General features: G+C 40.0%; 1 protein-coding gene across 1 annotated transcript; it reads right to left on the bottom strand.

The window, feature by feature from the left end:
- Positions 1-110: 110 nt before the first annotated feature.
- LOC128439007 (T-box transcription factor TBX2) lies at positions 111-6,310 on the bottom strand. Its single transcript, XM_053421809.1, has 7 exons — positions 5,289-6,310; positions 4,930-5,197; positions 4,515-4,661; positions 4,307-4,383; positions 2,756-2,865; positions 2,192-2,646; positions 111-1,377 (listed from the first exon to the last, which is right to left on the bottom strand). Exons 1-7 carry the CDS (start codon positions 5,618-5,620, stop codon positions 1,096-1,098), a joined length of 1,671 nt encoding a protein of 556 aa, XP_053277784.1. The 5' UTR covers positions 5,621-6,310; the 3' UTR covers positions 111-1,095.
- Positions 6,311-15,773: the final 9,463 nt, after the last annotated feature.

Raw genomic sequence — 15,773 nt, 5'->3', positions numbered from 1 at the left:
TTCCTCCAGGTACTCCTCCAGTGCAACATGGATGGATATTTAAAAATGTATAAAGATAGATAGAAGACAATATTTTAGGGACCAGTTACACAAACAAACTCTTTGAAACATAAGTTTTCATTATTTATTGTTTCAGTCTTTGAGGAAAAAGAATTGTATTGACCAATACACCAATACACTGATGTTTGCATGCATCCATGCATTCTTCAAATGCCAAGAAAGTAAATGTCTTTGAGGTATTTACTTAAATTTGCGTGTGTTTAAATCCTTGGACTTTACATTTCTTAAGTCAATTTCGACAATTTAAAGGCCAAACTCTGTTCAGAAAATTGTTTCAGTTTGTAGGATGTAGTGGCTTCTGGAGGTGAAGATGCATATTGCAACTAACTGCCTCCCCTCACCCCTCCTGTTCTGAGGGCACGATCAAATAAGTGAATGTAGCAGTGGCCAAGCTCTGCCCACTGCCCACCTCCAATCGATGCAAGCAAAGGGGCAAATGAAAGATAAGTTTCCTGTAGCGAAGCAAATCCGCGGTATAGCTTCATACGGAGTTAAACTTTGACCTTTGACATTTGACTGCATGTGACTGTGTTTGATTGGTCTGTTGGAGTCTGGAGGGAGGTGCATCATGGCGGACTCAGTGAAGCAGTTCTAACGAAAAAACACAACAATTCTCAGGTTCAGGAATAATGAAAGCATCATTAGTAATATTGTATTACATTTCTGCTCCTCCTAATTCAGACACACTGGACTTTTCTTCTGGTTTCTGGATTCAAAGATGTGACCTTTTCTGACTCTAGAAAAGACATAAATTCAGCTTCCATGTCATCCACCAACCGGCATTTTAATTATATAACAATTTAGGATGTTATTTACAAACTCAGCAACATTTTGTTGAAATAAAGCAAATTTCATCAAAACAGTGATTCAACCTTGGGTCACATTTTCAGGAAGATACAGACTTTACCAAAATGCAAGTTGACCCTCAATTTTCATTTTGACATTCACAGAAGAGCCTTTCAAGTGTGTAGCTGGGAGTGGGTCCACCTCATGCAGGGACATTTCAGAGCAGCAGTAACTCCATTTAAGATTAGATCAGAATTGTCTCCCTGTTTGTGACTCGTCCTTACTGCAGTCAATGTCCGCATCATCAACCAAGTTCTCCTGCTCTGTTGTGGGAAGCATTAGCAGATCAGGGATGAGATATTTCAATCCGCCGCCAATCACACGAGGAACAGATGAAGATAACATCGGATAGGTGAAGTAGTCCCGGCTGTGGACACTTGGGCAGGCTCTGAAATCCACTTTGGACCGTAGAGACAAGCTGGTGAAAGGATAAAACACAAGGCCTCCAAAGTGGGAAAGACCCAACAGGTCCTGTTAACGAGAAGGAAACACATACAACATATAAGGAATTAAAGATACAGCTCAGGTCCAATCATGAGTCCTGACAGGCTTAAAGAGCAGTTTATACCATATGCTGCGAGAAGTATAATGTGTCCCATAATACTTTTATTTGCATAATGACATCCCATGAATTCCTTTAATTACTTTGAATTTCACAAAAAGATCAATGCTGATTCCCAGTAGGTTATTTACAAAAATCTTTCCAGGAATGCGGACTGTGGATTTTGACCGCATTAATTTCACTGGATGGTCATCAAGAAATAACTTTTGTGCTACTTTGTGGTTGAAAATCAGGAATTTAAAACACCTCCATTATTCGATTTTCATGTGCAGCTCAGGCAGCAAAGCCCAGTTTACACATACAAGTATGCCTCAATCATCAGAATAATATTTTAATATACATTAATATATAATAGATATCAGAATATAAACCTAAAATTATAATATATTATTAGTTTATATAGAAAAAAAATGTTTATGTCAATCATTATACTGCTATATGGAAACCCATCAAAATGCTGGGGATGATGAGTAATTTCACTTTTAAGAGTGCGATAATTTATTCAAAACACTTCTGTGCTTCTGTACACTTACTGAATGCTCAGTTCTGTTAAATTACACTTCCAGTGAAATATTGAAACTTGTGTAAGGATCTTGATCTTTTTTTCAACCATGTTAGCTCAGTGAGTCAGAGATCTTCAGATTGATCCATCTATTAGGGAAATGCATGTGTCCTGTAAGTATTTCAAGTGTTTGATCAGCAGGTCATTGGTTCTGTGTTTACCTGCACCAGTGCGTGCTGTTGGAGGCTGAAGGGAAACCCTGCAGCTGATGGAGTCCTGAAGGCTGCTGCCGGGTTCAGTCCACACGATGCCGCTCTGTCCGCAGCGCTGCAGCTGTTCCAGGTGTTCACCTGAGCAGAGCGGTATACACTGCTGGGGCTGCTCGGATCCCACAGGTGGCTGTTTGATTCCAGTGGATAAACACAACTCTGAGCAACAGTGCTGTGCAATTTGCACATTTGTTCCTTCTCGGAGTCTTGAGGCTCAGATCCACTCGCTCCATCAGCTGTTGTACTAAGGACACGGCTGCTTCTTGAGTCGGTTTCTCTCTGAGTTCTGTCTGGAGTCTGTACCCTGCTGCCTGTGATGGAAATCTTTGGCCCTGGTCTCGTTTCTTTCTTCTCTTGAAGAATGTCCACAACATGATCATTTTCATCAACATCACTTTCATCGGCATCTTGAAAAACAAAAACAAGATTATTGATTTTGTGTTCTTGTTTGTGGCATCACTGAATGTGACGCATTAAAAAAAACAAGTATTATATGTTGAGTCTGTGTTTCTGCACCTGGAGATTCAGGATTACCGGGATATTGTGGAGGTGAATCTTGAATAGGTTCAGGTTTCAGGTTGGTCATCCGCATCTGTTTAGGTTTTTGTGATGAATGTTGTAGTTTCCTGACATAATAGAAATTATTGCGGATTTTTAGGATAAAACATCAACAACTGAGTGAGACTGATGTGAGAATACTGGTAACAGCAGCGTTTTACTGGCTAAGACACTGTGTTTTATATATGAGGGCTATGGTTGAAACTGTTTACACTGGTATGGTTCTCCCACCACAGTGGAGACAACTCCAGTGTGATGACTTTGATTATTTTTACCTGTTTTATATCATTTTAAATTGATCATGTAACTGTTTTGTTTTGTCACTTTGAGGTTTAGGAACCCATGGTGTACATGACTCTGGTATAATACAGACACAATTAAATGCTCAATCGGGTAATTCAGCGATCTTGAAAAAAAATCTAATTTTTATAATTTCATACAAAATATTTGTTGACATTATTATGATTGTCAATATTATTATTTCTGGTGATTAGGCCCAGACTTTTTATTACAAAAAAGGTATGATTTGTTCTATTCCCCACCAGCATTTTAACCCTGTCCCAACAGTCAAACCTTATCCTTAAATTTCCAGGGTCAGGACTACGGGTTAGAAATTTTTTTCTCAGTGTGCCCTTGTTGCTCAGAGGGACAAGTTATGCATGTCTTTTGGAGTTCAGTCCACAGGTTTTCTGTTGGGTTAAGATCTGAGCCTTGACTCCAAAGTGTGGATTTTCAGATTTAAAATGATTATGTATAGATTTACTTTGATGTTTAGGGTCACTGGCCTGTTGCATCATCAACTTCTCCTGATCTTCAGCTATGGGACATACACTCTGATGTTATATTGTAAAATACATAAACTTTGAAACCATGATCATTATAGATTCCAATGATTCCTTTAAGTCTGTAGCTGTCACTCTGAGTTTCATTTTTATTTCCCTGATCATCATTCCCTCAAACTTCAGACAGAAGAGTGTCCAAACTCTTTGAAATGACTCAAAGCATGAAGATGCTACCTGTGAAGAACTAACTCAAAATGTTATACAATCTATTTTCAGCGACGAGACTGCAGGTTTACTAAATCCTTACTCCAGCTAGCTTTAGTTGATGTCTTAAACTGAGAGGTTCACATATTGGGCCTGATGTATCCAGTATGGACAAGAACAACCCAGAGATGTTTGTGTTATAATTTCAAATAAATTGTGATTGCTCAACATTATAATTTAAACCTGACCATGCACAAAATCCAAAACAAGACTCTTTGTAGCCACTGTACCTTGTTCTAGATTAAACTACCAAACAGTATTAAAAGTGTACCATGACCCAGCTGTGATATTTAAATCCAGTCTAGTCAAATAATAAGTCAGTAATAACCATAAAAACAATGCTAATACTACTTAAAAAATACTAGTTATAATAATGATTTGTATTATAATAATAATACTAATAATAATGATACTAACAATACTTGTACATTTAATGAATCAATAACTCAAATAATGAACTTGCCTCTTTTCTCTTCTCCCGTTGCCCATTTCTCTGAATCCCTTGGCGAAAGGATTGTTGTCTATTTTCAGCTGCGTGATCTAACAACAGAGAAATGTCTTTACTGACTGAAATAGCTGCCAATGATGAAAATAATGAAAATGATGAAACATTGAGCTCTTGAGTCCAGACAAAGTGAATCCTTTGCAGAGTGAACAAGTCCAACTCTCACCTTGTCGTTCTGATACGCTGTCACTGCGATGAACTCAGTCTCAGAGAAGACATAGGTCCTGAAGGTGCTGTACGGCAGCTTGAGGATGTCATTCACCTTCACTATGTGGAACCTCGGCTGGTATTTGTGCATCGAGTTGAGGATTGTCTGCAGATAATACGAATAAGAATACGAATAAGAATAAGAATAAGAACAGGTTTTTGAAAGATGAGAAAAATCTGGAAATCTTGGGAAATAATCTCTAATTCGTCTCGTTTAATGATCATTTTTATGTTTATAATAAAGAAAGACTTAATTACGTGTAGATCATATATATACATTATACATTATACATCACAGAAAATCACCTGAACCTGAAAAGCCCTGTATGGCAGCATCTTGGTTATAAAAAATGATACATAAAATCCAAACTTACAAATCCGTGTTTGTCTGACATGTTGTTGGTCAGTTTGAGTTTGTGGAAGTTGACCACTTTGGACATCCACTGCTCCCCCGTGGCCGGACTGTCCGGGTGGAGGTACATGCGTTTGGGCATCTCCGGGTCCGCCTTCCCTGCCACCATCCAGCGGGAGTTATGAAACTTGTACCTGCAGTCATCGGCCGCCACGATGTCCATCAGGAGAATGTATTTGGCCTTTCTATCCATCCCGACGCACCTGGTCCTGAGCGGCGGGAACATGCGCCTGCAGGGTGGGGTGATGACGGCGTGAAGCATGCACTCATTAAAACACGGTAGCGCTTCATCCATGCGTAAATATTATGCATTTACTCTACCTCCCGGACTTCGTAATGATCATTTCAGTGCCGCGTTTGTGGAATTGTCTCCAAAGGTCGCCGGCCTCCAAATAAACTTTGGGCTGATCGTCTTGCATCTCCCCTCCCTCCAGAATTTCGTGAGGCCGACACAAAATCGCAGACTGACCCGGAGGAGATGTGTGAATCATCGGATCCAAGCGGGGCTCTGGAGACCCTCGAGGGGATACAGTCACGGCTGAGATGAGCGGGTGTCCGCTCAGGACAGTCCCTCGAAGGGGCGCATCTCCGGCTCTTGTTGGAAAAGCGTGTGGAGCTGCGCTTGGGACGCACGGCTCAGAGAAACTGCGCATGGTCGTCAAAGGAAAAACTAACTTTTACGCACGACTATAATTTTACGCCACGTTGATACCCGCTGGAGAAACCTATCCTAACAACCCCATAACATATTTAAAAATCACAAAAACGCATTTAAGTTAAAAACGTCAATACTTTTTCAGCTGGATGTTTTGTCTCCTGTCCACAGTCAGTGCGCTGCCTCGCAGCCGCGGTGTCCGAGTTGATTTGCTCCTTGACACTTCTGGACTGAGTGTGACACCCAGCAGTGGGTGGAGTTTCTCTGGTATTGTACTTTGTGTGAAGGAAAATGCTGCCTCAACTTCCCTCACGGGCTGATGAAGCTCTTATCAACTATTTGAGGGGGTGAAAATCCAGCTTCATTACTCCCAAAGCAACCCACAAAAACCTGAGCCAATTACACACTTAAATCACTTCACATCAATGACATCCGACAACATATATCCTGATGTGTTTCCCACATCGTTCCAGTGCCCCGTTGTTGGAGGAACTCAACTGATGTGGTCTCTCCTCCCATGGAAAGCCGCCTGGGGACACAGTCTGCCGGGATCCAGTTCTTTAGAGGTGCAGCCTCTGCCAGCGATTGTCCCGTTCGGATTAGAGTCTGGGTTCGGTTACTCGTTTTTATTTCTCAATGGTCCATGACAGCGCCGTAACGTTCCAGCAAAAGCTTTCTGTGAGTGAGGGCGGCAGGTTCAGGATACATGTGTGCCACGCGTAATGTGCCACACTGGCGCTCAATGTGACACCATAAAGCTCCATAGTCACACTAAATTATAATGTAAAGAAGAAATTTCTTTATAATATTTAAATAAAACAGAAATATAAGTTCAGGAAATGCTAAACCTATATGCACATACTGTGTTTAATCAAAGAATTATGTTTAAACTAGTGTCACATTTGTATTTATACATATTATCATTGAATTTACATAAGTATATGATATATATTTAAGTTAACAAAATAAAACCATAAGTCAGAGACTGCTTTTATTGATCAGCAATAATAACATTCCAATGTGTATGGTTGGTCATTTATGAGAAGAGTGAATATCCCACTTGCATTAATGGTTATATCAAAGAGAAAACTAGACTGGCATCCCTTTAGCATTAGCACAACATCATACACATCAGGACAACGTTCAGAGGGGTGATGGAAGAAAGTAGAAGAATCAGAGAATAAGGGAAATGGAAACATCAGAGTTGAAGGTGAGAGGACAAGTGGAGGAAAGTGCAGGGGAATGCTACTAAATTACATATTATCTGTTTATGAGCAACCGTCAGGAAGTGGGCCTTGTTTCTACAAAATCCCACAGATAGCAAGTTAAAAACTGAAAATCTGGGTCTTTATTGGCTTTTACACTCTTACCTCCACATCTGGGCTGATTCCAGCTTGTGTGTCTACCAGAATCGGTCCAGAAGGGGAAGTTGCATTTTACAGGGCATACGATAATAAGAATAATTGTGCTGTCTGGGTCTAAAAATAAAGTCCATTCATTCATTTAATGTGGCCTTTTTTTTTCTCAAATCCCTTGAAAATGTTGGACCTTTTCCCTGGAGTTTTGACATGATAACCTTTGTACTGTGTCCCACAGGATGTTAGTGTGAAGTGAAAAGTTTGCCATTTAGCTAACTTTGGTAGCATGCTAGTTTTGAAAAATGTCGATATATAAAGTTAAGTCTTTAAGCCTCCTCATACGTTAACCTACTCATTTATTTGTCTCTGTGCATTATTTGTGCCTTTTCTGTCCAAGCTCGTTTTCCATAAGACTGGACGATGAAAACAGTAGCTTCTCTCCCATGGCTCTGTCCTCATCCATCTGTCAAGAAATACATTTTCTTTTATTGAACACAGGGCACATGCCTTGTATAGCATTGTGCGATATTATGCAAACACAAAAAAGCTCCATGGAAATGAGACATTAGTGTCAAAGAGAAAATTGCAATAGCGCAAACTTCAGATCGACACGGGTCAATATCAGAGGAATTCTCTGTGAGTGAATTCTGCACTAAAAAAGGGCTAAAACATGATTCAGCTACAGAGTCCTGATTCATCTAATGTTGGCCCCAGAACTCACATTAAAATTTGTATCCAATGTTTTTTCTTTCATTTTTTGCTATTCACTTAATGGATACCATCTTTGACATGACTCAAAGAACGCATCTGTAGTTACAACAACAAAAAGTCAGATTTTCTAACAAAAGCTTTATCCACTCGAGTTTCATTTTTCCTGAGAAAGTATGAAGGTTTTCACCACTGTGCTTAAAGTTCAGATATTTATAGCCTGTTACAGTGTCTGAGTTGTGGCCTTTGATGAAACAATGGTGCAGGATGACAGCAGTTTTCCTAAAAGCAACACACTGTGGCTTGTGTTTCAGCAGGGACTTCGCTGTGAAATCAGGAAATACCTCACACTGGACCTTTTGTTACAGCCCCTCTGATCAGATGCCTAAGTAAGCACACGTCTTATTCAGAGGTCATTCACGATATGTGGGTGGGTGGCAGAGCTATGGATGACCCAATCTTTTTCTGGCAGAGATGCAGGGGAAAACCCTGCTTGTCCGTCAGATGACTTCAAAGAGCCGGTGAGTAATCTGAAACAGGCCCCAGAATCATGGCAAACAAGACGCCTGGCTGTTATTTGTGGGCTTGGCCCACAAGCTGTGTGTGAAACCTGTCACTGAGGATAAACCCGTAGATCTCCCCTGGGTCACTGCCCAGTAACACACTCTCCGTTGTAAAAGCTTTAGGGAGTGGAGACGTGGTCCACGAGGCGGGAGCAGCTCAGAGAGAGGAACTAAGTTTTACCCCAGTATCCATCCCTGTTCCTGCCACCTGCTGATTGGTGGGTGTTTACTGGGAAAAGAAAAAGTGATAGGTTTTAAATTTCCCTTTTTATTTGGAAGACGCAAAAGACCTCTCCATGATAGTAAACAGCACGGTGAGTGATCACAGAGTCACTCCATCTCCTTTGGTTTGGCTGAACAGGTTTTGTCAGTTTAAAAGAAAAAAAACTTTGTTAAAGGATTTACCATATTCAGATGAAACATTTGTAAGTTATATATAAAAGCTGAACGCAGATATTCAACAGAGGCCAAAAGAAGGAGTGCAGAAACTGGAAAATAGAAATCATCATCTCCATGTTATCAGCACTCAGAATGCTGCAACACGTGATGGAAAAAACAGCAAATCTTTCTGTTTTTCTACTAGTCTTAGTGATAAGCAAGGTTTCATAACTGCAAACAGCTGCAGAGAAGCAGACAAGAGGAAGTCTAGTCGTCTGAGGTCACATGAGAGTTATGATATAGATGCAGAGAAGTTGCAAAACCACAAATGTTTCGGTAGCACATCATATCCTCTTGCAACTGTCTGCAAGATTATGTCAATAGGTCCATCCCCATGCTGTGTCTGGTTGTAACAGCCCCTCCATTACAGTCTCACGTTTGTGTATAAGAATGAGACACAAAGAATTTGTCACTCTCGCTGGTGGAGACCTATTGATCTCTATGTAGTCCGATGGAATCACTTGTTCTGCAGAATTAAAATAGAATCATGGTTGACTGTGTGTTCTTAATCATTAAAAATGTTTGTCTCTATATCTGTGTCTTAATTCAGGTTCTGTGTCCTTAGGAAGACACGGTCTACCCAGACCACGAAGAGGGCCTTCTTAGACTGCGTAGGCAGAACCAAAATTAAATGAGGGTCTAGTTTAATGCTCCTTGGTGTTTTGTAACGGCCTCATGGGTCGGCCGCATTTAAAGGGTCTATGAAATAGGACAATCTAGTCGCACCGCTGTAAAACAAGTGTTGGTTTTCAAATGCAGCCTCTGAAGAATGCAAATCCTGAATTGAGACACAGCTTGTGTCTCCTGCTCTGTTTTTATTATCAGGCTTGATTTATTATCAAGCCTTTTTGTTTTTGATTAAATATTTTCTCTGCACTTTGCCTTCCTACATTTGGGTCGAGCTCTGCACAGGAGGTATCAGTAACTTGATTCATTAAATATGATTACACTGTGAATTGTGGACTGTAATTAAGTATTAGTAAAAAGTCATTTTTCACACATGATTCACAAGACAATCTAAAGTCAGTTGCAGAATTCATGAACCCATGGTCTATTTAAATACATTTTACATCACAGATGTTGTGTCATGCACATGTCAGCCAGCTATTTGTTTACCACAGCCACACTGAGGACGGCAGCTGATTCGCTCGTCAGACAAAAGGGGAACCTGCACTTTTCATTGGACTTTCCAGAATAAAGAACTTAACACAAGCCTGTGTTGTCTCTTTTCACACACTACTGGAACCTTGCTTGAACCTGAGGAGAAATAGAAGAGACTGAGACAACAAAGGGTCCATGAAGAGAAAGGTGCAACAGCTACCAGATGTATTGTTTATATCTAGGGGTGCACATGAAATATATGCCTCTATATTAGATGCCTATGAATTTAAACTGTTTATAATATGACCACATAATATTATTCAATCAAGTTGGACAACACCCAAAAAATGGGCATCTAGATTTATAGGATTTTACCAAACATACAACAGTGCACAATTCCACCAGGCTACACACACAAGCATACCCACTTTCACTAAACACACCCACTGCATAAACACACAAGTGGCAGTCAATTTCAAACCACATCCAAGGCACAGACACAGTCATGAGCTCATTCACCACAGCTATCTCCTCACCTGGGCTGCAGGTGTGAAATGACTGCCTGAAACTTCACTTCAACTTCTGACACTGTGTAAAATCAGTGAGGGCCGGGGATGCAATGTGTGTCACTGCCATGGCCTCAGATGGAAAAAGTGTTTGGTTTAACAAGCTGTCCCTGGCGCCCTTAGGTCAGAGGGCACATTCATATGAAACCACTATAAGTAAAAACCTACAGAGGTCCAAGTTCCTGACAATTTCCCTTATATTTGACACCTATGGCCTCAAGCCCTTATTAAAGACAGAATCCTTCAAATATTTTATTTGGCTCTAATACATCTTAAAATTGGAGTCTTTCAGCAAAAGTTATACTTAAATAATAATGTGCATTGGGTTTGGCACTATTTTCAGCCGTGGATTAATCCACATTTTATTGCTCTTGTGAGTATTTGGGGAAGCAGGTGCAGGAGCCTACGAAGCTTTTACTGTACCTCTGCTGCTGTGAGTCACTGCATCTGAACTAAGCTGCAGCAATAGTGATCATATCTCTGACAAGAATGTTAAACTCCGTAACATCTCAGATCAGATTTTCCAGCCGACTACGGTCCTCTGACTGGAAATCGTCTCAGCAGCCGGGGTCACTGGAAAGCTTCCAAACCTCCCCTGGCCGCGCTGTCTCCCTAACACCTCTCGTGTTTGGACAGTTGAACGTTGATGAATTGCCCAGTGGTAACAGGTTAGTGCGAGTGAACATATTTGGGCTTCGTAGGTGGGAGGAATGTAGTTTAACAGCAGAGCAGAGGTGCTAAAGGAGACAGGGCCTGGGTTGGTATCAAACACACACACACACACACACACACACACACACACACACACACACACACACACACACACACACACACACACACACACACACACACACACACACACACACACACACACACACACACACACACACACACACACACACACACACACACACACACACACACACACACACACACACACGTCTCGAGGTGGGACAGACTGGAAGAGGAGCCATGAGAAAGTCAAGTGAAGGCAGCCCCCACCAGAATACAGTATGTTGTTTCATTACTCTGCTCATTTCAAGTTCAATACATAAAATATTAAACTTTTAGGAAGAATATTTATAGTCTACATTTATTTTGTAGCAATATGTTCCTATTCCTATTTTCAATCATGTGAGGAACAGACGAAAATATGAATTACAATAGGGAAATAATCACTTGCTGTATAATGTCAGATTTATGTGCTGTATTGCTGTCAGTCTCTACATTGCACATTTACACTAAACCCTGTCTCGATGAAAAGACATCTACCTCTTGGATTATGTTAAGTCTATTTTTCATGTATAGAGAAGTGGACAGGCTGATGGTAAAGATGGTTAACTATGCAAAAAATTATGTAAAACCCTTGTAATATGAGATACAATCAACTTTATTCACATTAAGCTTAAAGCATGACTGTGGAGGTAGCTGGGAGAGCACCTTCACCTACACCAGAGGATCCATCAGCGCAGGTAAGAGCTGTTAGCTGATTGATCCTCAGGTTTAAAAGGCAGCAGCAGAGCTCCCTCAAGAAGTCACTCTCAAGACACTCAGAGAACACTCAGAGACGCTGAGCTACAAAGCTGCAGAGCTGCAAAGCTGCAGAGCTGCAAAGCTGCAAAGCTGCAAAGCTTGTCCCTTTGGGTCCGTTTATTTGTGCCTGTTTTAAGTGTGTGGTGGGTTTATAAAGTATGCTAAAAAGCAACAGTTCGGTCTCTGGCTGTGTATGGGGGAGCCCCGTGGCATGGTCAACTGCCACAATGATATAACACTATATTTGCCTAAACGAAGCTGCACTCAACTTCTCAAAACACACTGAAGAAGACGACTTACAATAATCTCCTATCTCAAAAGTAAAGTTGAGGATGTTCCCCAGTTCTTCTCTTTATTTCGTTACTGCCAATATCCATTGACCACACACTTAAACATTGACCACGTTTAAACAATATTGTTTATAACGCAAGGTCTGACCTATTTGTTCAATTATTCAGTATTCATTATTATTATTATTTATTTGCTGTATTTTTAGACCTGCTCAATACCGGACTTATATGATCATACAAATATTATGTATATATAAGTTCATCTGACTGAATTATTTTATATAGAGTATGTAGCTCTAGAGAAAACAAAATCTGCATCTCTACATGTGACAGCCATATAATTCCAGTGGTTGTTTAATTGGGAGGTTGAAAAACATATTGTAAGTACAATAAAGAATGAAGAAACAATGTATTTTATTTGAATACATAGTAAAACCAGAGAAACTGATAAGTCTTCGAAGCTGTATATTCACCTGATTCTCTCTCAGAGGCAGATCCTATATTTTCTGCATTAGAATAAGTTGTATTCCTTTATTGCCTGCGCTACAAGCAGCCAGTGTCAGGAATGTGGACACCAGAGCCACATACCTCAGTATATTTCAGATGCTTGTGTTGAACATGATGCACACCAGTGTGCATCGTGTCAGAATTACACTGTGTGTGCAGACCAGCGCAGCGGCAGATAACCTCTGAGCTGGTGGCATGAGTGAGGTGTTTGAAGCAAAGGATTCACAAAGTGATGTAAAGCATTCCTCACATTTCCCAGCTCCTCAGAATCCCTCTGGAAAAAGTCAGAGACAGTTAAGACGCATTTTAATCAGGCCTAGGTAGTAACAGCAATAAGTAGTGAGGTATTTTTTTTATCTTCTTGTTACCCTCAAGGTTAAATACACTTATTGTAAGTCGCTTTGGATAAAAGCGTCAGCTAAATGAAATGAAATGTACTGTGTACTTTGTTTCATCTTTTATATTTACACCAGGAGTGAGTCCTCTCTACAGGAGCCCAGACTTGACAAACTAAACACATTTTGAGTTTTTATTATAACTGAAGGCTACCACAGGTTCTCTTTCATGTTTAGATGGGGAAAGGGAGGTGAGGGATATTCAGCTTCAACATGCAACTTCACCACTAAATTTCACTTAATTCTACACACTGAACCTTGAAGTTTTTTTGAGGAAACAAAATAGAGAATAAAAAATATATATTTAAATGAAAAATTCCGAGACTTATATTAATGCAATTTGGTGCAGATCCAAATAAATTCCAGATCTAATGAATATAAATAAAGTCTCATGAGGGGACTGTCGAGTGTTGATATATGTGCTCTCTGAGTGCCATTCTATTTATTATTATTATTAACATTATTATTATTAGGTCGGCTGTGGCTTAGGAGGGCAAGCAAATCTCCAACCAACCAGAGGGTCGGTGAGCAAGACATTGAACCCCAAACTGCCCTTGACTGTGCTGGCAGTTTGTGACTGTTGCTATGATTAGATGTGTTGTATCAATGTACTGTAAAGCACGTTGCTTGGTCAATATTACTGGAAAAGTGCTGTATAGATATAAAGCCCAATTACCATTTGTGACTTGCAAAATGCAAAAATCAACAACTTATTCATAAAATGTTAATATAAATTTTAGAAATCCGGTAGACTGCAATAGGTTTTTTCTGTTGCTGTTTAATCTTTTACACGCACAACTTCTAGAAGACAGTGTTATATCGATGCACATCATAAAGACTGGTGTCAGGCTACTATCTAAGGAGAGTCCGGTCCTGATGCCAGCGCTACACTGTGACAATATAAAGTATATACCTAACCTAACCTATAAAAAGTACCTTTGAATAAGTACAATTCACCGTACACAGAGTTTTGTTTAAATGTAAAATAAGAAAAGAAAGGTTTTATGCAAAAGAAAAATCAATATTCTTTTTTCTAGCACCCACAACACATAAATCAGTTGTATTGGAAGGTGTCTGCAGAAAGGGGATGAGAGAGAGCCGTGAGAGGGTCTGTAGAAATCAATTTTGACACATTAGAACTATTAGCTTATTGACACGGAGAGAGATGGATTGAGGGCTGGACGTTAAAGAGAGCTGGAACTGTAAAGAAGCCTCTCCACTGATGAGCTCTCTGGGAAGTGATGCTTCACTCAGATATCCCGCCATCGTTGCTCCACGCCCACCAGCATAAAGAAGACAAGTCCAATGCACAACAATCGCTAACATTTGGATTTCAGGCCACTGTGAGACACTTTGCTGTGATTAAACATTATAAATAGATAAGCGATAGGAACTTAGCAAACCAAATTCTTTCTTAATATGAAATTCTCAGGTACTCCATGATTAAAGAATGTCTCTTTCCCTCTAGACACACACATTTCAGAGCTACAAACTCTTTAGAGTTTGTAGCTCAACTACAAACTCGTAGCACAACTCGTGTTTTGGATTTTGACTCTTGATTAATACAAAACAAGTTTTCCATCTATTTTGATGGATAAAGCAGAGGAAGAGAGAAAGAGACAAAGGCACAGCAACAAGTGTAAACAACATAATCTCTGAAAAAATAATCACATACCCTCTGAAAGGTTTGACCACGCAAAAGGATTTGTGATTTCTCAGTCAAGAATGAGAAAAGTAAACATTTGACTTATCACATGAAGATAATATTCTAGACGTCAAGTTAATTCCTACATATTTAACCATTTTTTGTGGTTAGCTCCAGATACTGTAAAATATCATCAATATGGTGCATATAAGGTGCAATGCATGTACATGATATGTATTTTGTACAAAATACACCAAGGAAGTACAGCTTTAAGACATTGCTGGGACTTTTTTCGGGGGTGCACTAGGGCTTTTTCCTGTAAAGCATCCCATTAGAACAATGGTAAGGAAAGACAAAACAAGGGTTATCTGATTTTGGATAAAAGTTAAGCTACTATAATACTCATGGAAATTCAATGGCTTCACCAGCTCAAGATTTGAAATGGAAAAACATTAAAAATGAATCATTGATTGTAAAGTAGCATACAGTGCCTTGCATAAGTATTCACCCCCCTTGGACTTTTTCCCATTATGTACTGTTTCTAACTGTAATTCAAATAGACTTAAATAAACTTTTTCCCGTTTGATCAACAAAACATGCATAGTACTTTGGAGGTGCAAAATAAATGTTATTGTGACACAAACAATAATGAGAACAAAAAAGTTGACATCTGTTGGGTGCATAAGTATTCACCTCCCTGTGTCAATACTTGGTAGAACCCCCTTTCGCTGCAATTACAGCTGCAAGTCTTTTGGGGTATGTCTCTACCAGCTTTGCACATCTAGAGATGGAAAGGTTTGTCCATTCTTCTTGGCAAAAAAGACGAAGCTCAGTCAGATTGGATGGAGACCGTCTGTGAACCGCAATCTTCAAGTCTTGCCATAGATTCTCTATTGGATTGAGGTCTGGGCTTTGACTGGGCCATTTTAAGACATTAACATTCTTTAATCCAAACCATTCCTTTGTAGCTCTGGCTGTATGTTTAGGGTCATTGTCCTGCTGGAAGATGAACCTCCGCCCCAGTCTCAAGTCTTTTGCAGACTGCAT

This window comes from Pleuronectes platessa, chromosome 4, assembly GCF_947347685.1.
Source record: "Pleuronectes platessa chromosome 4, fPlePla1.1, whole genome shotgun sequence".
Taxonomy (NCBI): domain Eukaryota; kingdom Metazoa; phylum Chordata; class Actinopteri; order Pleuronectiformes; family Pleuronectidae; genus Pleuronectes; species Pleuronectes platessa.
The sequence above is the reverse complement of the archived record's forward strand: the minus strand, read 5'-3'. Positions and strand labels throughout refer to the sequence as shown.